The sequence below is a fragment of the Prionailurus viverrinus genome, chromosome B1 (assembly GCF_022837055.1).
Source record: "Prionailurus viverrinus isolate Anna chromosome B1, UM_Priviv_1.0, whole genome shotgun sequence".
In the NCBI taxonomy this organism is placed as follows: domain Eukaryota; kingdom Metazoa; phylum Chordata; class Mammalia; order Carnivora; family Felidae; genus Prionailurus; species Prionailurus viverrinus.
This window is the reverse complement of record NC_062564.1, coordinates 201289048-201311675: the sequence shown is the minus strand read 5'-3', so window position 1 is coordinate 201311675 and position 22628 is coordinate 201289048. Positions and strand designations below refer to the sequence as shown.

The 22628-nt window shown below is 53.2% G+C and overlaps 1 protein-coding gene across 1 annotated transcript in view; it reads left to right on the top strand.

Annotated features, from left to right (window-relative positions):
• Positions 1 to 22120, top strand: part of CRMP1 (collapsin response mediator protein 1) — a 77734-nt gene extending 55614 nt beyond the window's left edge. Inside the window, exons 7-14 of the mRNA XM_047856006.1 lie at positions 729 to 797; positions 2203 to 2323; positions 4821 to 4977; positions 6249 to 6390; positions 7072 to 7242; positions 16145 to 16324; positions 18341 to 18506; positions 21117 to 22120. Coding sequence (XP_047711962.1) covers positions 729 to 797; positions 2203 to 2323; positions 4821 to 4977; positions 6249 to 6390; positions 7072 to 7242; positions 16145 to 16324; positions 18341 to 18506; positions 21117 to 21208 — 1098 coding nt within the window. The 3' untranslated portion in view covers positions 21209 to 22120. The remainder of the gene's footprint in view (positions 1 to 728; positions 798 to 2202; positions 2324 to 4820; positions 4978 to 6248; positions 6391 to 7071; positions 7243 to 16144; positions 16325 to 18340; positions 18507 to 21116) is intronic.
• Positions 22121 to 22628: the final 508 nt, after the last annotated feature.

The following is a 22628-nucleotide window of genomic DNA, read 5'->3' as shown; positions in this document are numbered from 1 at the left end:
TTAAAGCAAATGGGCTTGGATCTAGGGCATTAGCTCAGGGAACCATTTCAAGGCTACATGACAAGCTTGAGGTAGAGGCTTTTCGCTAGAATGACAGGCCCCAGGAAGAGGAGGCCGATAATGAGAACCCGCTGCCGATTACTGATTTCCGCTACACGCCGGGTGCCATGCAGGCATCTCGCAGATGCCCCCTCCCTGACTCATTGTGGGAGCTGCAAGACAGAAGCACGGATGTCCCCAGTGTAAAGAAGAGAAGGCTGAGGCCAGAGAGCTTGACCAACTTGCCCAAAGTCACAGAGGCGGCCAGTTCTGCGGCCGGACTCCCAGTGTGGGGCTCTGTGGTTTGTTTCCACGTTCACGCAATACCCACACACCTCCTTTCTTGCCCAAGGAGAGCCCTGCAGCAGAGAGTCAGGGATGGGAAAGGTGGGTGGGCGGTCTTTAGAGCCCGTTTCTTACCCGCCCCCTCACTGGTGTCGGGGCACTGAATAGAGAGCAGGTGTGGATGCAGACAGAGGTCCTGGGTTGCAAAGGCAGAAGGAGGCAGGGGGAGCAGAGCGAGCAAAGAAGCTTGATCACCCCAGAGCCCATGTTAGGCTCCCGTAAACCACTCCCCCCCCACCCCATCCCCCGGGCCTCAGCCGCCCACCTACCTAACCAGGGGCTGCAGAATCGGCCTCTCCCCATTGACTTTCTACAATCCCTGACTCGTTGCTCTTATCTTGCAGGAACAGAAGCGGATCTTGGAGATGGGCATCACAGGTCCTGAGGGCCATGCTCTGAGCAGACCTGAAGAGGTAATGGGGCCTCCCCTTGGGTGTGAGTCTGACGTGGCCGAGGGCTCGCCCTGATGCTGTTCCAGCTGGAACAGCCCAGCCAGAGCTCCCGCCTCCATCACATTCCCCTGACGTGGACACCCCAGCGTACATGGCCTTCCCTGGGCTCTGCCCTCTGACTCGGGAGCCCCGGAGGATGGAGATCAATCAGAGGAGCCAGGGAAAGGCTCTGCTTGTCTCAGGGCCCACAAGCTTCACACCAAGGCCCCACGAACACTCCAGTGACCTAACCATGTCCAGGATCCTCACCGAGGATCTGTGTCTCTGGTGATAGAAAGTGGAGCCGCATGTTTACGACCTGGAACCTACCAGCTTCTCCTGGACATTGCCCACTGTGTTCTAAGACTCCAGCATGGATGAGTTTCCATGGCAGGCAGTGCAGTGTGTGTGTGTGTGTGTGTGTGTGTGTGTGTGTATGTGTGTGTCTGCTGTGGGCCTGGCCTTGTGCCCAATCCTGGGGACACAAATACCCGAGTAGAAAGACGTTTTGCCCCGAGGGGCTCTTGGTCTAGGACAGTACTCTGCACCCGAGCCCCGTGCCCCACGAGCTGTGTTCCTGGTCCCTGGTGAGATCAGGGAGACCGTGTTTATAAACATTTATAGCACATGGACTTGGCTCCACATCTAGGCATGTGACCAGTGGGTCCAGCGGGGAGAGCAGGGTGGGGACCCTCTTGGGTGTGCGTGGGTGGGACCACGTTTGGGGCATCAGCAGACTGGAAATTAAAAACAAAGCCGTTCATGGGGCGCCTGGGTGGCGCAGTCGGTTAAGCGTCTGACTTCAGCCAGGTCACGATCTCGCGGTTCGTGAGTTCGAGCCCCGCGTCAGGCTCTGGGCTGATGGCTCAGAGCCTGGAGCCTGTTTCCGATTCTGTGTCTCCCTCTCTCTCTGCCCCTGCCCCGTTCATGCTCTGTCTCTCTCTGTCCCAAAAATAAATAAACGTTGAAAAAAAAAAACAAAACAAACAAACAAAAAAAAAAACAAAGCCATTCAAAACGTATCTGGTCCTTTTATTCAAGACGCACTGGTCTACAGGAGGGCAAGGTGGTTTTTTATGGGCTTTTTGATGCTTTATTCTGCCTGGTCTGTTCCCTTCTAACAGAACCTGCAGCATACTTCCAAGCAAGCATAATGACACAATCCTGTCTCCCAGCCCTCTAACCAAATACGTTTTGACTCGATATTTCCTTTCTTTTTAGAAATCTAGTGTTCTTCTCCTTTGATGTGGTAGATTTGCCTCTGGCCACACTTAATTGAAGAACACTGAAGGGCTCTGATTCAGGGAGAGCCCTGGGGACTTGGGGGGGGGGGGTCGTACTGCCTCTCTCCCTCCCTCCTGTGACCTGTGTATTGCCGTGTCCTCAGCTAGAGGCCGAGGCTGTGTTTCGGGCCATCACCATCGCTGGCCGGATCAATTGCCCAGTGTACATCACGAAGGTCATGAGCAAGAGTGCAGCAGACATCATCACTCTGGCCAGGAAGAAAGGTACGCAGCCCAATGCCTGGGCCTCCTGCGGGGCAGCTGGGCCATAAGGAAGGGGGTCGTCCGGTGGGGTCAAGTTCACTGGTGGGGCCACTGCCCAGAGACACCCTGCCAGCAGTCTAAGCCTCAGGCAGGTTATTATCCCACCTTGTGGGATCAGATAATGAGCTCTGCATTGTTCCAGCTCCGTCCTGGATGGCACCTCGAGTCAGTGATGGGGCCGGGCTGTGTCAGCTGTGGGATCCTGCCTACCGTCTTTCTGGTCCCCTCTGGCCCTTCACCCTGAGTCCCCTGTCTAGGGCCCCATGGTCAGTGTCTGCATCCAGGGTCAGTCGTGGGGCCCACAGAGTCTCGGCTGCGGGTTAGGAAGGAAGAAGACGGTTTTCCAGAGCCAGGGGGTCTGTGTTGGACATCAGGTGAGTGTGGTCCAGGAAGCCAGCCGCCCAGCTCAAAGACGGACGTGCTACATGACTGCTTTGAGCGTCCGCTGCCTTGTCTCTGAATGGCCCCAGGGGCTCATAGACTTGAAGCCCGTGGTGGGTCCCCAGGGCTCCATAGGTGTTGGCTGATGCCGTTCTCGGCTCCTTGTTGGCCATTCACTTCCTGCCTTGGTATCCTCACCTCCCGAGTGGGGCCCCAGTATCGGGCCGCCTGCCGCGCGGAGGACCATCGAGTGAAGGCCGCAGTGGGTGCGTTCTAACCACAGGAGACTCAGAGCAAGGGCCCGAGTACCGTCCCCAGGCCTTCTCGAGAGTGAGGTCCAACAGTCTCCAGCAGTCACCAGACCAAGAAGGAAGAAGGGTGCCCAGAACATCTTCCTATCCAAACTTAGGGAGAGAGAATGACAGACAGAGGGACAGATGAGGGCTAGTGCCGGAACCCTTTTGTCGTGGAGGACATTGGCCAGGGACATTCGCCACCGGGACGAGGTCCGCCCGTTCCCGCTGCTTCATGTGAGGCCGACCGGGGAGTTGTGGGTCCGTGGGGAGGGCCAGGTGGAAATCAACAACACAACAACCGTAATGGAACATCCACTGTGTACATTATGTTCCTTACTTCTCATAGGAGCCCCGAGTGGGAAGTACTACCAACTGTATTTAAGAAAAATCTTCAGTACTGTATTTTAACTTAATATATCCAACATATTCTTTCAACATGTAATTATATGAAAAGATCTTAATGATATATCTGTCTTATTTTTTTCTGTGCTGTCTTTGAAGTCCGGTGTGTCTGTCGCTGTTACAGCACATCTCAGTTCAGACCAACCCCAGTGGCAAGTGCTTGACAGCCATGTGTGGCTGGTGGCCACCATATTGGACAGAGCACCTTTGAACCCATCATAGCCTGGTTTTAGTGTCGTTAAGGGAAAGCTGACAAGCAGAGGCATTCAGAGAGGGTGCTCTAGTATGACACAGCTTGCTTAGGACTGGCTCCATTTTAAGGATAAGGAAACTGAGGCTCAGAGGTAACAGGAATCTGGAAGCAGTCCTAGAGCCGCATGGAGAGATGTGGTGACCTCCAGTCACGCATGGCTGTGGCAATTTAAATTAAGTAGAATTAAATACAATTTTAAATGCGTTCCTTGGTTGTGATAGCCACATTTCACATGCTCAGAAGCCACGCGGGGCTAGCGGCTGCTGTCCTGGGCACCACAGATGTAGAACTTTCCCATCACTGTAGAATATGCTCTTGGACATGCCAGACCGCTGGAGCTCAAAGCCTGCTACCCCACCAGGCCAGCAGCGTGGCTCTGGGCACATTCGGCGGTGTTACTGGACCGCATCCCAGCAGCGTCTCTCTCTGTGAGCAGACCTGCAGCCGTGCCTATGGGCTTTGTTCTGGCAGAAGCACATCTGGCCTGCTCCCCAGAAGGCAGGCTGGAATTTCTGGAAAGTGAATGTTCTGGAAGCAGCTCTCAAGTAGTGGGGGGGGGTGGACACACAGCTCAGCATCCACACCCTGGGGGTGGGACAGCCCTGAGGTGCCAACAGCCGTCAGTATCCCAGAGGCCCCCGCGGCACCGAGCTGCAGGTGCCCATGGCCGTGGCTTGGTGACAACTCACCTGTTCCTGACGTCTTTCTCTGCCTTACGTCACTTCCTCAATCTCTAGCCGGTGCTGCCTGGAATCACCTCCCAAATAAAACACTTGAACTTGCCTCCTTCATTTGAAGATCTGCTTCTGGAAGAATCCATACTGGGAGAGCAAATCCCGTCCCTGTGCCTCGAGGGACAAATCTGCCAAAGGGGATAATGGTCATATCCAAATATTAAAAGCACGACCAGTCCGGGAGGTTGCTGGGTGGGTCAGCAGGTGCTGAGTGAGTACCTGGGCAGCCGGGGGTCACTGGGCTGCGTGGTGAAGCCAGGAAGAAGGACAGACAACATGTTGCCCCTCAGAGCCTCCTTTTCCCGTCTCTGAGACCCTCCACTTCTGTTACACCAGCATCCCACACAAGACCATCTGCCCTTAACCATGTGTGTTCGTGTCTGTCTCCAAAGGTCCCCTCGTGTTTGGCGAGCCCATCGCTGCCAGCCTGGGGACCGATGGCACCCACTACTGGAGCAAGAACTGGGCCAAGGCAGCGGCGTTCGTGACCTCTCCTCCTCTGAGCCCGGACCCCACGACACCTGACTACTTGACCTCCCTGCTGGCCTGGTGAGAGCCCAGGGGGTGGGGGGTATATTGGGTATACTGAGGTCTATCGGGAAGCACTCAGGATTAGGAATGAGAGTCCAGGATTCACCTTGGGCTTGTCACATAACCTGGAATGGCTTTCTGCCTCGGTTTCCTCATTGGCAATGTGGGGGGGGAACATAGTATCTATTGCAGAGCTGGGTATGATGCAGTGTAGGAAAATGGCCTGGGATTTAGGGTTCACTAAGTGGCTCCTATTATTTGCAAAGCACCTCCTGGCCACGTGCACACAGTAGGAGCACAGCCACTTTGGTCCCTTCCCTGCTATTGGCCAGCATGAGGGAAGAACACAGGCCATAGAGAAGGGTAAGTGGTGAGGTGCCCAGGCTGCTCTGGGAGTAGAGATACGTGCTCACAACCAGGAGGCTTGCAGAAGGCTTCGTGGGCAAGGTGACATCGGGCCTGGAGCTAGAGGGGGAGTAGGAGTTTGCTGGATAGGGGATAAATCAGGGCTTCTGGTCAGGAGGGGCCCCAAGGGGGTGAGGGTGTGTGCCTGTCATGGAAGTCTCTCCCAAATGATGCAAAAACCCTTGACTCGCATATCCACGGGCTTACTCATCATCTGCAGCCTGCTGTCTGGAGGGCAGCTCCAAGTCCAAACGGACTCCCCGTCGTCCCCCACAAAGCGAATGCTCCCACAGTCTTGCCCATCTCTGAAGATGGCAGGACACAGGGCCCCAGAGGCCCCGGGATCTGACCACTTCTCACCCATCGGCTGTGGCCATCCTGGCTCATCTCCGACAGGCCCCTGTTTCTGTGCTGCCCCTTCCACACCCCCAGCACATCACAGTCTATTCCCTATCAGCACCCAGGTTTTAAAACCCAACTCAGATCAAACCACGCCTCTGCCTGGAGACTCCCAGGGTCCTCTTCTGTCAACATGGAATCCAAGTCCCACAATGTCCCCCAAGGCCAAGGCTGATCGGGCCTTGCTCCCTCCTGAACCCTGCCTGGCACCTCTTTTGGGCGGATGCCCCCTCTTCCAGGTGAGAAAGAGGAAGGCCACCTAGAGAGCCCTACCCGGAGAGCCTGAAGCCCACACTGACTGAACCTTCTCCCAACAAGACACATGGCCCCCAGAGGCCCTTCTGATGTCACTCACCGATTCCTGGGATGTGCCCCAAATCCTCTCCTTAGAATCTCTGGGGGTTTTCATTTCACAGCCTGCAATGGGTGCCTGAAGTTCAACCTGAACTCAGGTCTGCCCCCCCACCTTTTTTTTGTCCTTGCAGTGGAGACCTGCAGGTCACAGGCAGTGGCCACTGTCCCTATAGCACTGCCCAGAAGGCGGTGGGCAAGGATAACTTCACTCTGATCCCTGAGGGCGTCAACGGTATAGAGGAGCGGATGACCGTCGTCTGGGACAAGGCAGTGGTAAGGAACCCCCCGGGGAGGTTCCTTTCCTTTCCCCAGGAACATTCTAGAAGCACCCTTCCTGGCCCATCAAAAGCTGGGGCATTGTGCCCTGCTGGCTCTTAAAGCTCCCTTCCTTGCTTTGGGGCAGAAGCAGAATGTACCAGGAGAGCACACGAAGAAATGCATGACTCTTCAGAGAGCAGCACAGGTCCCATGGGGTCCTCTGTATTTGCAGACGTGACAGCTGCCCTTTACTCTTTAAGGATGCAAAATGTTTTCTTTAGCTTTGTTTTGACCACATCTCAGTTCCTGTGAAGATGGTTTTGTAAACCGTGTGTTTGTGTCTGGGGTTGACAGTGGGTAGAGAGAGTGCTTGTTGCACAAGTCAGCCCCTGTTCCCTGACTTGAAACCCCAGATTTTTATTTTCTATTAAACTTGGACCCAATGAGACCGACAAGATGGCACAGTGGCTGTTGAGCAAATGCCAACAACATACCCCTGAGCGGTCAATTACATTTCCACTCCGATGGGGCTGCGCCCTTGGGCTCTTTCAGGATGGCCGGTTTTCGGCGGGGGAGGAGAAAATTTCAGACTTCTGTTAGGGACTCCTGTCGGCAGTTCCATATTTTTGCCTGTCTGCCCTTCCCCCGGCCCTGTTATGGGGCATTCTTCTCATGAACGACGGATCTTGCCTTTAGGCTACTGGCAAAATGGATGAGAACCAGTTTGTTGCCATCACCAGCACCAACGCAGCCAAGATCTTTAACCTGTACCCCAGGAAAGGGCGGATTGCCGTGGGCTCAGACGCCGACGTGGTCATCTGGGACCCCGACAAGGTGAAGACCATAACAGCCAAGAGTCACAAGTCGGTAAGTCCTGGCTCATCTGAGACCTTTCCGGTTTGGGTAAGTGATTCTTCCTCTGCAGCCACTTTAGCAGTCTCGGTTAAAAATGATGTGTGAAGTTTTCAACGAGGATGCTATCTGATCATCGGCATGACTCGTTCACATTTCTCTTCCAGTTGGAGAGACTGAGTTTGATCAGGCTCGACTAAGCTGCTGCCATTCTATTAGATGTGTTTTCTCTCCACCTCTCTCTGATTCTGTGGCTGTCTTTCTCTCTCGGTGGCCCGTGCCCTAGACGCATGCATTCTCAGGCTTAGGTCCAAGATTCTTTTTCCAATTTCATTATCAAGCTAGGAAGGGTTTGATCTCCTATCTCAGAAACCTCCTACTTCATTTTGTGGTCACTGCTAACAGTCCACAAAGGAAAGGTTTGGACCTAAAGTCTGCCGTGTGTGAACACACCCCCACGCGTGCACGCTCTCCCAAGCTCCAGGCCCCAAGCCTATGGCTGTGGGTTATCTCTGCACTTTGTATCTTACATGCCCTTGACTTCTTTACTCAGCCAGCAAACCTAAGGATGCAGAGAGACTTAAAACCTCTTCCCCTCCCTCACTGCTTGCTGCAAGGCCACTCTGTGAGGCCAGCAGTGATCTTGGGTCCAGATTAACGTCCACACTCACAAGACGCAGGAGGCCACAGCCTGGCCTCTGGCCCGCTAAGTCTGCTACAGGACATGGGCCAGGAGGCAGGGTGTGTGCATGCTGTATCCCCCTGTGACAGGGTCCTCACTGCCACACAGAGGCAGATTCCCAGCCTCCCGGGGGTTACCTGCTGGTAGAGGCGAGGCCACATGCATCAGGACAGGACCCCAGGCATAAGGAAACCTCATAAGAAAGTGACAGGAATCATTTTTAGCAGTCCGTGAGCTTGGGCCCTGGAACCCTGCTTGGCCACAGGGGTCATGGCCTGGGGCCATAGAGGTCTTGTCCAGTCCATGACCATCCATGACTGTCCCCAACAGGCAGTCATGCTTACAATAACTGTCGTAGACTCTGGGACTGGAGTTCTTTCTTGTCCAGCAAGAAAGCGGGATGCAGCATTAAAAATGTGAGAGAGACTAATGTCCAGGAAAAGACAAGAGCCAAGAGCCCCGAGTAAGGGCCCTTGTTCCATTTTTATTAGGATCAGAAGGCTTACAAACGTGCTGTTGGGTGTGCACAAAGAGACAATGAAATCGTAGACATTAACTCGTGGTCGTGAGGGCAAGGGGGTTTTCAAGATACGCGGTGTTAGGGGTTTGGGTTAACACAAAACAAAATCCTGGTGCTGGGTGGAAGGCAGTTTACAGCAGACGTGAGGCCCCGCCTCTGTTTACCTAAACTGGTCTAGGGGACAAGAAAGACAGAGCATGCCACCTCAGGGTCAACAAGGCACCTTTCTTTTGCCAATTAGCTCTACTTTGGGCAACTTCGCCCTGCAGCGATCTGTAGCCCTATTTACCTAATTTGGTCCTTCCTTCCTATGAAAGCAGCTTTCTGCTATAGTACTCAGTTGGGAGGGGGGGTTGCTTCTGCCCTGAATACCTAATCTTGCTTACACATCTTGGATGTTTTCATCCTGAGATTCCCCTATTCCTACACCTTTGTCCTATACTGGGACCTTCGCCCCACTTTACCTATTCTTATTTACCAAATCTTGTTTACCCAAACTTGGGTGCGTACATCCAATGGGTTTCTTTTTTTTTATTAAATTTTTTTTTCAACATTTATTTATTTTTGGGACAGAGAGAGACAGAGCATGAACGGGGGAGGGGCAGAGAAAGAGGGAGACACAGAATCGGAAACAGGCTCCAGGCTCTGGGCCATCAGCCCAGAGCCTGACGCGGGGCTCGAACTCACGGGCCGCGAGATCGTGACCTGGCTGAAGTCGGACGCTTAACCGACTGCACCACCCAGGCGCCCCACATCCAATGGGTTTCTAATTCTTTATACCTTGTTAGCCCATCAGTGCAGGCCTGGGAAATTCCTAAGCTTATTCCCCACAAATAATCAGTGCTTCCTAGTGACACGCTGGCTTCCCTCACCCCCCCATTCCCGGGGACAGGGTCAGGGGGAAACAAGCCTGAGGTCGCCCCCCTGGAGAAAAGTGTACCCCATTCTTCACGCTTACCACCTAGCAGGCACGCAATCCCATTTGAATCACTGTGAATGCAGTGATGTGTGTGTGCACGGTGGGGTCCGGTAATGCGGGACAGGCACACGTTCCCCGTGGTGTCAGGAAGGTGTCACATCAAGAGAACATTTTGAGAAGGTCTTGCGGGTGAGAGGGTGTGCACCACCCTGCCACCCGCCGGCTGGGGCCGCCCCTAAGCCCACACGATGGCCAAGGTCCAGCAGAAGATGAAGCCCAGATCACTCACTGTTCAGGCCCTCCTGCTGGGGGCCCAGCAGGGACACGGACAGGTGGGAAGGAGGCTGAGCTGCACAGGTGCAGACCTCTCATTTTTCATTATTTCAGTGCGTGTTCAGTGGATGTGCAGGCTCCGTGCTCAGGAGCAGGGTTTCCAATTACTGTCACCGTCCAGCCAGATACGATCTTCTAGTTACTCTGTGCCTAGCATTTCCCACGTGTCCTGTCACTTAATGACCCGTACTTAAATGACTTAGTGGTCATCTCAGGTAGGCCGGGATTAATAAATACAGAAGTGGACGGAGAGAGGATACGTGTATGAGTTCCCGTGGCTGCTGTAGCAAAGCATCACAAACTAGTGGCTTCGAACAGAAATGTGTTCTCTTACAATTCCGGAAGCCGTGGTCTTGAATCAAGATGTCCGCGGGGCTGTGCTCCCTTGAAGGTCCGGGGGAGAACCTGTCCTGTGCCTCTGTCCTGGCTTCTGATGTCACTGGGCATCCTTGCCATCCCTTGTCTTGTAGATGGGTCCCTACAATGTCTGGCGTCTCCCTGGGTCTTACCGTCTTCCTCTAAGGACACCGGCCATTGGATCAGGGCCCGCCTCCTCCAGTGTGACCTCATCGTAACGAATCCCATGTGCAAAGACCCTATTTCCAAATAAGGTCATGTTCTGAGGTGCTGGGGGTTTGGACTAAAGCATATCTTTAGGGAGACATGATCCAACCCATAATAAGTCATGTGCCTGAGGTCACCCATATGGGAAGTGACTGTTTTAGGTTAATCTTGGGGAAGCATCCTCCCCCCATGCCAGGCCAGATTTGAATTCTTGTCATAGCAAGAGGAGGACTACTCACGATGCTGTAAGATTTTTGTCTGTTGCATTGTCTCTGTGCAAAAGCAGGGCCATTCACACAGTGCGGGACACCAATGTTTCTTTTTCAGACCATGGATTGAAAAATGCCTTGTTAGATGTTTTTTTTGGCTTTCTTAAGTTAAAAGAATACTACTGGGGCGCCTGTGTGGCTCAGTCGGTTAAATGTCCGACCTCAGCTCACGTCGTGAGTTCGAGCCCCACGTCGGGCTCTGTGCTGACAGCTCAGAGCCTGGAGCCTGTTTCAGATTCTATGTCTCCCTTTCTCTGACCCTCCCCCGTTCATGCCCTGTCTCTCTCTGTCTCAAAAATAAATAAACATTAAAAAAAATACTACTTTTAAGAATTAAAAAGGGATCATGTTATATGTTGATCAGTGATTAATGTTTGAAGTCTACTCTTCTGTAAAAAGAATGCAGCTTCTTTCCTCGTAGTGAAAAAGCATTTGCTTCAAAGTGCCACACCACAGGTGTATCTGTTTGTGTATCTACCTGTTTGTGTATCCATAGACCACTTAGTTTTTTTAACTCTTCACATTGAGATGTAATTCACTTACCACGATTTCACCATTTAAAAATGTACAATGCAGTGGTTTTTAAAAAACATGTGTATTTGTTTACTTTTGAGAGACAGAATGAGCAGGGGAGGGGCAGAGAGAGAGAGGGAGAGAGAGAGAGCCCGATGTGGGGCTTGAACCCACGAACTGTGAGATCATGACCTGAGCCGAAATCAAGAGTGGGACAGTTAACTGACTGAGCCATCCAGGCGCCCCTAATGCAGCAGTTGTTCTATTCAGAAGATTCCCCATCCTCCCCAGAAAGAAACCCCAGACCCACTAGCAGGCACTTCCCATCTCCCCTCTCACAGTCTCTGTCAGCCAGGAATCTCTTTCTTGTCGGATGTGCCTTTCTGGACTGTCGCAGACTATGAGTCTGGAGTTCTCTCTTGTCCAGCAAGAGAGCATATGCAGAATTGAATATGAGAGAGGCTAATATCTGGGAGGAGACAAGACCCCAAACAGGGGTTTTGTCTCCGTATTTATTGAGCTCACAAGATATTACCCACATGGTGAGTGTGAAGAAAGATCTCACACACGTGAACATGGAGAAAACAATCAGACAGTAATCATCAACTTGTGTGTGTAAGAAGCAAAGGGTCTGGCGGGGGAGTGGAGTTTGTGATCAAGGTGCATTGGCGCCTGATGGAAAGTAACTTCCTGCAGGTGAGATAAGTTACTCATCCCATTACAGTATCTCGCTAGCTAACCTGGGGTGGGTGGTTCTCACTAGCTAACCTCGGGTGTTTTCACCCCATGGTGGCAGTTTTCCGCGCTAAGCTTTCTTCCAACCCATTTATGTAAGTAGAATCTCTATCCCCACACTGGACATACCAGAGAAAAAGAATCACACCATATGTGGCCTATTCTGTCCGTCTTCTTTCACTTTAGCTTCATGTTTTTGAGGCTCATCTATGCTGTGGTCTATATCAATACTTGGTTCCTTTTCATGGCTGCAGAACATTCCCTCGCCCGGAGAGAGCACATTACTCATCTCTTCGAGGACCTAAGCATATGCCCTGCTCTCCGTTCGTCAGTGTCAGGCTGTCTTTTACAGGACACAGAGGGACCGAGGAGCAGGAACTGCCCCCTGGGGTGGGGTCTAGGGACCCAGGGCTCACAGATGGAAAACAGCGGTTGTATGTTTTCATTGTGGTCCTTTGTACTCGTTTGGAGTATTAGATCGTTCACCTGTCACCTTTGGGAAACGAAACAACTTTTGAAACTCCATGTGGTTGCGAGACCTAGAACCTGGCGCCACGTGGAATCCATGGGGAGTTGTCACATGGCGCACGTCATGTCCTTCCCCTCCGAGGAATAGTGGGCCATGCAGGGCCGAGTGAGCTGGGAGGCCGGCCGGCTTCGACTGGTAGGGAAGTGCTTGCTTCCTCAGTGTCTTTTGGTTGGACGCGCTCATTTGGGCTTCAGCAAGACTGTGAGGCACCACACGGCTGGTCGCCGCAGGGTGACTCGAGAAGGCTTAGATGCAAATGTTACCACGGAGAGCAGCCCGTCTGCCCGGGTCCTGGGAGGCAGCCGTAAACCGAGGGTGAGGCTCAGTGTTAGCAGCTGTGTGTGGCTCTGTCTCCCCGAAACCCTGAGCGTGCTCCTAAAACCCATCGGAAATGATAAGAGAGTCCTTTGGCTGATTACAAATCAATATAAAGAATCGCTAGCTTTTCTATGAAGTAATTCAAAAGCACTTTAAAAAATGGAATGGATGGGGCACCTGGGTGGCGCAGTCGGTTGAGCGTCCGACTTCAGCCAGGTCACGATCTCGCGGTCCGTGAGTTCGAGCCCCGTGTCGGGCTCTGGGCTGATGGCTCAGAGCCTGGAGCCTGTTTCCAATTCTGTCTCCCTCTCTCTCTGCCCCTCCCCCGTTCATGCTCAGTCTCTCTCTGTCCCAAAAATAAATAAACGTTGAAAAAAAAATTTTTTTTAAAAATAAAAAATGGAATGGAGAGGGGGGCGCCTGAGTGGCTCAGTCGGCAAACTCTTGGTTTCGGCTCAGGTCCTCATCTCCCAGTTCGTGAGTTGGAGCCCCGCATCAGGCTCTGCAATCACGGTGCGGAGCCTGCTGCTTGGGATTCTCCCTCTCTCCTTCTCTCTCTGCCCCTTCCCTGCTTGCTCCGTATCTCTCTCTCAAATAAATAAACATAAATAAAGGAATAAAGGAATGAAAATCAAAATCCTGTTTCTAATAACAATAAAAACTAAAGACTTACATAAATACAAGTTCTTTTAGGCTAAAACGAATCATTAGACGGAGCATACCAATTCTTGCAAATTTAATCTCTGCATTCGAAGTAATCCCATCAGAACATTCAAGGGAATAGTTTTTTAGCTAGAAAAGCAGAGGTCTTAGGTGCTAAATGTGAGAGTAGGTAAACAGTTGTGGGAAGCTGAGGGACAAGGCCCGCTCACCCCTGTTATTAACACGGGTCGTACCGTTGCAGGCGTGGGGGGCGGTTTGCTGTTGGCCCGACAGAGGAGACAGCCAGGCGGCAGACCAGCCGCACAGAAGGATTTGGTGTCCGATGCAGGAGGCAATTCAGATTAGCCGGACAGCAGTGCTCATTGGCCTGTGGGTCTCAACAGCGGGCCCGTAAGGCCATACTTCTCTGTGCTCCTTATCTCAAAACACACTCAGGAGGGATCGGAGGTAGAAGTGAAAGTTATCAAAGGTCTATAACAAAGTATGTTGTTTTAAAAATGATGGTTTGGGGGCGCCTGGGTGGCTCAAACGTCGAACTTCAGCTCAGGTCTTGATCTCGTGGTTTGCAAGTTCGAGCCCCACGTCGGGCTCTGTGCCGACAACTCAGAGCCTGGAGCCTGCTTCGGATTCTGTCTCCCTCTCTGCCCCTCCCCCACACTCAGTCACTCTGTCTCTCTCTCTCTCTCTCTCTCAAAAACAAACCTAAAAAAAATTTTTTTTTAAGTGGTAGTTTTGAAAAATAAATAAATAAAAGCAAAGTAAGTAAAAATGATAGTTTGGAAGGGGAGAGGATCTTTCTAAGCAAGACACAAAACTTAGAACGTGTAAAGGGGAAGATTGGCCTGTTTGAGCATCGACTGTATACAAATTAAACAAATACCCCCTCTGTATGGCATGAAAATAATAATTATTATTACCTTATATGAGATCAGGAGGCAGCGGACAGACAGCAGAATGATACTCAGGACAAACAACGGATAAACTCCTTAACATCAAGAGTGTCCCCGGAGGGCCGCCTGGGTGGCTCAGTCGGTGAACCACCCGACTCTTCATTTCAGCTCAGGTCACGATCTCACGGTTCGTGAATCAGAGCCCATCCATGCTGACAGCGTAGAGCCTGCGTGGGATTCTCTCTCCCTCTCTCTCTGCTCCTCCCCTGCTTGCTCTCTCTCTCTCTCTCTCTCTCTCTCAGAATAAATAAACTAACTTTAAAAAAAGCATCCTTAGAAACCAGTAAGAAAAATACCAAGAGCCTAATGAATAGAACACTGTGCAAAAACACAATTATGCAAGAAGAAATACACAGACGACTTCTAGATCTTTAATAGCAGACCGAGCCCCACAGTTAACCAAATGCAAACCTCAAGAGTAAGATGCTGTTTCTGACCCGTGCAGTGACAGAGACCCTGGCGGCTGAGGGGACGCAGGTGGGGTCAGACCGCGGGAGGCAGGCGAGCTCACAGAGTTTTGTTGGGAGTGGAGACTGGTGCTGCCTTTTGGGAGGACGGATCTATCAAAGTGAAAATCCATTGACTCCTTGGCCCCACACTCCACCTCTGGAAAGGTTCACACATGCCGGTGTGGACCCCACAGAAGGGTGGTTCAGTAGGGGTTTTAGCAAAACGCAGGGAAACAACCCAGTGTTCCATCCCTGGGAATCGGATGAATAAACGATAATACACCCCTGCGAGGGGACACGGTGCAGCAGTTTAAAGAGTGTTGAACACATTTTTAAAGCACGTACCTTTGCTGATAGGCAACAGTCCCTGAGCTCCAGAGAAAAATTCAGGTGAAAGCCAGCTGCACAGAGAGTGCTCTTGCCGTGTCGAGACAGAAAACATCTGTGACACAGAAGAATCTTTTTAGGGCAGATGTCTCGGTCGGAGGTAGAAGAGAGACCTACTTTTTAAAATCAAATATCGTTTGCACCTTTTGAGTTTTCTCTCACCCTATATAATGACCTACTTTTTAAATAATAAAAAGCTGTCGGCTAGAGATGGTTACATTCCCTTTCGGAGTTATGAAAACGGCGTGTATTTTTGAGAACACGTTTTGTCTTTCAAATTAAAGGAAGGGAGAAAGGAATTAAAAATAAAAGTGACCGTGGGGCACCCGGGGAGCTCCGTCGGATAAACGTCCGACTTCGGCTCAGGTCATGATCTCAACAGTTCGTGGGTTCGAGCCACACGTCGGGCTCTGTGCCGAAAGCTCGGAGCCTGGAGCCTGCTTCGGATTCTGTGTCTTCCTCTCTCTCTGCCCCTCCCCAACTTGGGCGGGCTCCCTTTCTCTCTCTCTCTCAAAATAAATAAAAATAAAAAAAAAATTTTAAAGGAGATATTTAAAAAAAATTTTTTTTAACGTTTATTTATTTTTGAGACAGAGAGAGACAGAGTGTGAACGGGGGAGGGTCAGAGAGAGGGAGACACAGAACCTGAAACAGGCTCCAGGCTCTGAGCTGTCAGCACAGAGCCCGATGTGGGGCTCGAACTCACGGACCGCGAAATCATGACCTGAGCCGAAGCCGGCCGCTTAACCGACTGAGCCACCCAGGCGCCCCAAGGAGACATTTTTTAAAAAGACACAAAAATGTCTTGTTTGTAGTCTGAGCAGCCACAGTGCCTGACATCAGGGGTCCCCGTTCACATTCGTGATGCCCCAGACTTCAGTTGGGTTGTACAAAGCCACCCGCGATCTAAACGCCTATGGTGAGGGCTGGTTATGCCGGCGCAAGCCTGCGGAGTGGAATGCCACAGAGCCCCAAAGAGGAGGTTTTCAGAGGGCAAGGGCTGCGAGGTGCCCCTGTGGGGACGTGAGGGATGTCCCGGCCTGGGCGGAGAGCCGGAAGGGCCCGGTCACGTCTCTTGCCGTGCAGGCCTTGGAGTACAACATCTTTGAGGGCATGGAGTGCCACGGCTCCCCGCTGGTGGTCATCAGCCAGGGCAAGATCGTCTTCGAGGACGGCAACATCAACGTCAACAAGGGCATGGGCCGCTTCATCCCGCGGAAGCCTTTCCCCGAGTATCTCTACCAGCGTGTCAGGATCAGGAGCAAGGTCAGTGGGCCTGGGGTCCGGCGCGCGCCGCGTTCACGAGTCACAGCCGCGGGGGCCTCCCTTTCCTCTCGTGTCAGGTGGGCTCTCCCCCCCGCCCTGCCTGTGTCTCGGGGCTGGAGGGGAGGTCTCGGGGTTTTGCAGACTGTGAAGGGGCGTGCGCCCGTGGGGTGGGGAGGAGGGGGCGGGAAAAACACGGACCGTGCCGCTTTGGGGTACGCATCCCACGTCCTCTCGGGGCCCTCGCCACAGCTCTTTGAGGTGTCGAGACCTCCCGGTGCTCGAGCATCGGACAGGCCAGCGTCACACAGCTGGGAAAGCCGAAACCCTTAGGCATTGCCCTCCTGGTAAAAGTCGACACCCCCCACCCCACCCCCAGCATACTCGGGGGACGGCGGAACTGTGTCTGGACGCTCTTCAGGTCTTCCCTCTGTTCTCCTTGCTTCCCCGCCCTTCCGTTCTGTGTCCCCCTGTCCCTCTCTCCTTGAAGAGTCGTGGCAGGGATGCGGGAGGCCCTGTCGGAGGTGTGGAGCGGCCCCATCCCTTCTCTGGTCCAGCTCGGAGGAGGGAGCCGCTCACACTTTGGCTAAACTGCCACTGTGGCCCATCGTCTTCCCTAATCAGGTCCCTCCTGTCACCGTGACCACCTGCTTGGTGGCTGATGTTTGCTGGAAAGGCCAGCTTGTGTGTACGTGTGTGTATATGTGCACGTGTGTGTGCGTAGATATACTTGCATGAATGTGTGTATGTGTCTATGTGTGTGCACGCACGTGTGTGCGTAGATGTATGTGTATGCGTGTGTGTGTGTGCCCACCTGTGGGTGGTCCCACTCTTCTTGTGCTTCACAAACGGCACCGCCACCGCCCCCCAGTGTTAATGGAAAAGCCCAGAAACCTCCTGGCCCCCCTAGACCCCCAGGCCTGCATTACAATGCTCGAGGTCTTTCCATGTCGCGTAGGGTGTGGCACCCCGGGTCCGAGATTCCAAATGACACAGACGTCGCGTGTCCAGTGGGGAAAGAATAGGCGTGGGGAGGAAGCCAGTCAGATCTGAGAAATGGCCGTGGAAAGCCACGGTGGCCAAGTGACCACAGCAGGCTGTTAGGGATGAGGAGACTTGTGTAAACTCCCGGCTGGACACCCACGGAGGGGCGCAGATACACCTTGGCCAGATGCATTCCCTCTAAACTGGTTTGGACCGATGCCTGTGCTTAGTGGCCACGTCTGTAAGAGCAGGTGCCAGGCCATCATCCGCAGTGGCCAGAAGTCCGGGCCCCCTCACATGCTGGGGCAGAGGACAGGAGCCACAGCAGGTGAGGGACAGAACCTGTCCCAGAACATGTCTCTGGCTGAGCTGACCTGGGGGGGGGGGCAGTCACTGAAGGGCTTGGTGGGGGGCAGGGAAGCAGGCCTGGAGACAGCCGGAACTGGGAGAAGTCCCCGAGGTGCAGGAAGCAGGTACAGTGAAGAGTAGAATAGAACGGTGGCCAGACCCGGTAGTCAGGGACATAGGGCTCCCCTGGGGACAGCACTCAGCCCGCGGGGATGGAGACCGTGGCCCATGCTTGGCCCCCCAGAGGGTCAGTGAACGTGTTCACTTCCCAGCCTCCCTGAGCCGGCTGCCCTCAGAGGTGGCCCCATCACCCCACCTTTCTCTCCTCCTCCTCCTTTCTGGAATCCCGTCCCCGATAAACTAGCTGCCCCCAATCCTTGTTTTGGGCCCAGGACCACAGATGATTCACTGGCCCTTGAGGGGGACAGTGGGGTGTGTCAGGGAAAGTGTTTTCCTCTTGAAAATGGGCTTGGGGTCCTGCATGAGGCTGTGTGTGTGCACGTGTGTATGTGGAGTAAGTGGGTGCATGCTTATGGAGTGTGTGTGCACACGTGTACGTGTGTGTGTGTGTGTGTGTTTCCCCGAGGCGACCTCCGGTCACTGTCCAGCTGCAGGGCTCCGGCCTGCCCGAATGGGAAGTGGCAGGTGAATCCTGCCCACCAACCCCCCTCGCCTCCCTCTGTTTAGGTTTCTGGGTTGCAAGGTGTTCCCAGGGGCATGTATGACGGTCCTGTGTATGAGGTGCCAGCCACGCCCAAATATGCAACCCCTGCCCCGTCTGCCAAGTCCTCGCCCTCCAAACACCAGCCCCCGCCCATCAGAAACCTCCACCAGTCCAACTTCAGTTTATCAGGTAAGAGGCTCCCCGCTTCCCAGGGGCCCACACTCCTGCTGAAACAGCCCCGTCGGGGGCTAGATGAGGAAGCAAGGAGCGGGAACCCTTCCCCTTCCCTCCCGGGGTGCCAGAGCGGGCTGGGGGAGGTCAGAGAGCAGAGGGGGTCTGCCCCCAAATTGGCCCTGAGCTCAGAGCTCATCCTGAAGCACAAGCTTACCCTGGAAGCTGAACGCGTCCCTCAGACCCAGCAGACGCTACCATGTCAGCAGCTCGCCACGTGAGGGCAGACACGCACACGCTGGGAACATCGAACTGGAATCTTGTCCCCCGGAGTATCTGAGGCATTAGCGTGTGTTACACACGGGGCTGCGTCCTAGGAATATGGTGAGGAGTTGGGCACAGCTGGGCAGCCCCCAGTCCGGTCCAGGGGTCAGCAGACTTCTTCTTGAAGGACCAGACAGTAAACATTCGAGGTTTTGTGAGCCGAGGGGCAAAGTTTAGGATATTCTATTAAGCAGCCATTTCAAATGCAACCATTGAACAGTGTAAAAAAAAAATAAATAAATAAAACAACCGTACAAAACTATTCTTCGCTCCTGAACAATACAAAAGCAGGTGGTGGCCGTTTGTCCGTGGTCTGTAGTTGGCAGACTGTGGTCTAACAGGAGGGAAGGACAGTTAAACAGAAAAGCTGATATGCTCAGCAAGCGAGTCGAAGGGGCCGAGAGAAAGACGAACATCGGTTTCAACCGTGGGGGTGACAACCTGCCATCCATCCAGGGAGTGTGTGTCTCAGCGATTACGCAATGGGGGACAGAAGTTGGGCGGGGCCCCTAGTCCAGCTTATCTCATTTTCTGTGAGCTTTCATGCAGGAGCTTCTCACACGCTGAGTGCGGTTCCGGTCTTTAAAGACAACTAGTATTGTTTCCACAAATGAACCGGAGACACAGCTCAAATAGCTTCTCTGATGCTCAGTCAACAGAATTAGGGAGTGGACGCAATGCCAGGACAAGCCACTGGGTGGGGCTACGTGGAGTCTGCAAACCGGACCTCTCTTCGAAAGTCGTGCAATGCACAGTTGCTGCCGAATACAGAGGGAAAACCCCTCCCTTTCAGAACTAGCAAAACAACGAAACGAAAAGTCTGCTGGAAGGGCCCCACGGCCACCAGTGCCCCGGGTCGGCAGAGTCCTCTCCGAGACCCGCAGAACTGCCCCGGCCGGCCTCGTGGCAGGTCGACGTGTGATTTCATTTGCTATCAACACCATAGGTGCTCTCGGACATCAGGAATGACTTCGCAGATGCCTTTTAAATAATCTGCATGATGCTACTTTGTAGAGATGTGGCATGATTTCCTGCACGAGTGTCCTTTTGTCCAACAGGTGTTTTTGAAGTAGCTGACAGGTAACCAGCAGGGTGGAGATGATTATGAGGGAAACTGGTGTTGAGCACTCCATCCGATTTCTGAATCTGGGACAAAAGGAAGTGAGGCCAAGGGAGGTTGGGTCTGATTCCAAATTACCTGGGTTCCAGACATGACTTGTACTGGAACCTGTCTCCTGACTGGACCCCAGGGCCCTCTCCTGCCATCCCTCCTTTCAGCATTGTCTGTCCGTCACTAGTAATTCACTGAATACGTATTTATTGAGCATCAGGCACTGGGCTTGGTGCTGGAACGTTAAATCTTTAACTGCAAGGGAATGCATAAAATTGGAACGGTCGGCTTTGCAGATTTAAAACAAAACCTGATGCCCCTTCTCCATGGAGGTCTGCCCATTGCCAATCAGGTGGATAAATCCAGCTGTAAGTAGTTCACACACATAAATGCACATGCATCCAGGGGCGCCTGGGTGGCTCAGTTGGTTGAGCGTCCGACTCCGGCTCAGGTCATGATCTCCCAGCTTGTGGGTTCAAGCCCCGCGTCGGGCTCCGTGCTGACGGCTCGGAGCCTGGAGCCTGCTTCGGATTCTGTGTCTCCCTCTCTCTGCCCCTCCCCCACTCATGCTCTCTCTCCCTCTCAAAAATGAATGTTAAAAAAAAATTTCTTTTGAAAATGCACATGCATCCACTCCCATGCGTGTCGTACATAAAACGCGTTTGACGTATCGGGCACTGCTGTGTGCTGCTCTGACTCCGGTAGAAGCTGGAGCTTTGGGGACCAACCAGTTGGGGCTGGAATCCCGGCTTACCCGTCCTCCAGCATTGCCCCCCAAGATGCATGACCTGAGCCCCAAATTCCTCATCTAGAAAGTTGGGGTAGCCACCCCCCCCCACTTCACAGTATCGTTGTATACCCTAAGTGCAAGCACATATGTTAAAGCACCAAGTGTGTGCCTGCACACAGTAGGCACTCAGTAAGTGCTTGCCCACCTGTCTCCAGAGCACGAAGCCAGGCAAGAAATAGCACAAGGCGCTCAGAGGGTGCAAGAGGGTGACCCCAGGGCCGGAGGGGGCACAGAGGAGAGGGGAGCGAACCCCGTGGAGGTTGGGAGCCTTCCCAGAGATGAGCCTGGACTGAGTCCCAGAGGGTCGAGGGGATGGAGGGATGTCACGACGAGGGCTCAGCATCCCAGCTCTCAGGAGCGGCCCTGGGAACCGGTCTGGAGCGGTTGGCTCTGTCTCTTTCAGGTGCCCAGATAGATGACAACAACCCCAGGCGCACCGGCCACCGCATCGTGGCGCCCCCTGGTGGCCGCTCCAACATCACCAGCCTCGGTTGAAGGCGGACGAGTGGATGAGCCAGTGAAGCGTTCCAGGAATACTGTCAATCCCTTTCCCCGCCAGGGGTTGGGAAACCCGCGGTTTTATTTGGTACTGATGGGGGGAAAATTGAATGACGTTCTTTCCTCTTTTGTTTAGGAAGAAGTGGTATTAGTGTGGTGTGTTTGCTCGGAAACTCCTTGCCCCACAGTTGTGTGTTCATGCTGACTCCACCTCAGATCATGGGTCTCCATTGCCCTCCTTAGTGAACCCAGGTTCTAGCATCGTCTTGTACCGTCCCTTCCGCTTCTGACTCCACGGGCTCCATGATTCTCTGGGTGGTTCCTTTGCACCCTCGTAGCTGTTCTAGGATAGTTGATGCATGTTACTAAATTATGTATGCAAGTCTGTGAGTGCGTCTGACGGAACATCACCGAGGACCGATGTAGACACAATGCCCAGACCTCAGGCCCCCAGGGGCCCTTCCAAACTCTTCACACGGAGATGCTTACTTGTTGTCCCCACCCCAAGTCCGCACTAGAAAGAAGCCTGCCCCACCCCTCCCCCCCCCCCCATCCCCATTGAGACCTCCTGTGAATTCTCAGAGGGGCAGGGGAACCTTCCAGTGCTTTCAGAGAAACATCATCCACGTCCTGTGTCAGAAACTCCGGTCTCCGTGGCACTTGTGACTCGCCATGACGTCTTTCTGGTCTGTGTGTGTCCTTCCAGCCAGCTCCGACTTCAGGCCTAGCCAGGTTCACACTCAGAAAGGGGTCTCCCCACCCCCATCAGGGCTGATGACGGTGGGGCGACGGCTGCTCCCGGTTGCCCTGGTCCTGGTCCCTTCGAGGTGGTTGACGGGGCAGTCAGATTTTTAAAGTTTTGTACAAAGTTTTCCTTTGTAATCACCCCCATTTTTACTTAACAACTGACTTATTGTGGCTCTTATTTCTGAATTCAAAGCTTGTGAAAAAATAAAGAAAATAAACAGCCCGTTGGCCCACTGGTGTGTTTTCATTGAGGGGTGACTGTTCAGTTGGGTGCAAATGCCCCACTGGTCCCTCCTCGTGATGACTGGAGTGTGGGTTGCTTCCCAGGACTCGCTCCTGTAGACACCGAGGGAGCAGAGGAGGGAAGAGAGGGAGCCAGTCATGAGGTGTGGAGGGTCGGGCTCAGATCCTGAGGCCGTGGTGGGTGGCTTCTGTGACACGGGCTGAGAGCACACGTCCGTTGTCTCCAAGCCTCCTTGGTGCCCTCTCTTCATGTAGGTTGTGGGTCTGCCTCAGACTGGGAGTTCCAACCTCGTAAACATCACGTTTCTTCACTCCGGGTCCCATGAGCGGATGCACATTCTTGAGAAGGAAACACTCAGGCAAATTGCTTGTTCCAATTTGCCTTTAGTCGTAGTGACAGTGGTGGTGATGATTGATGACAGTGATG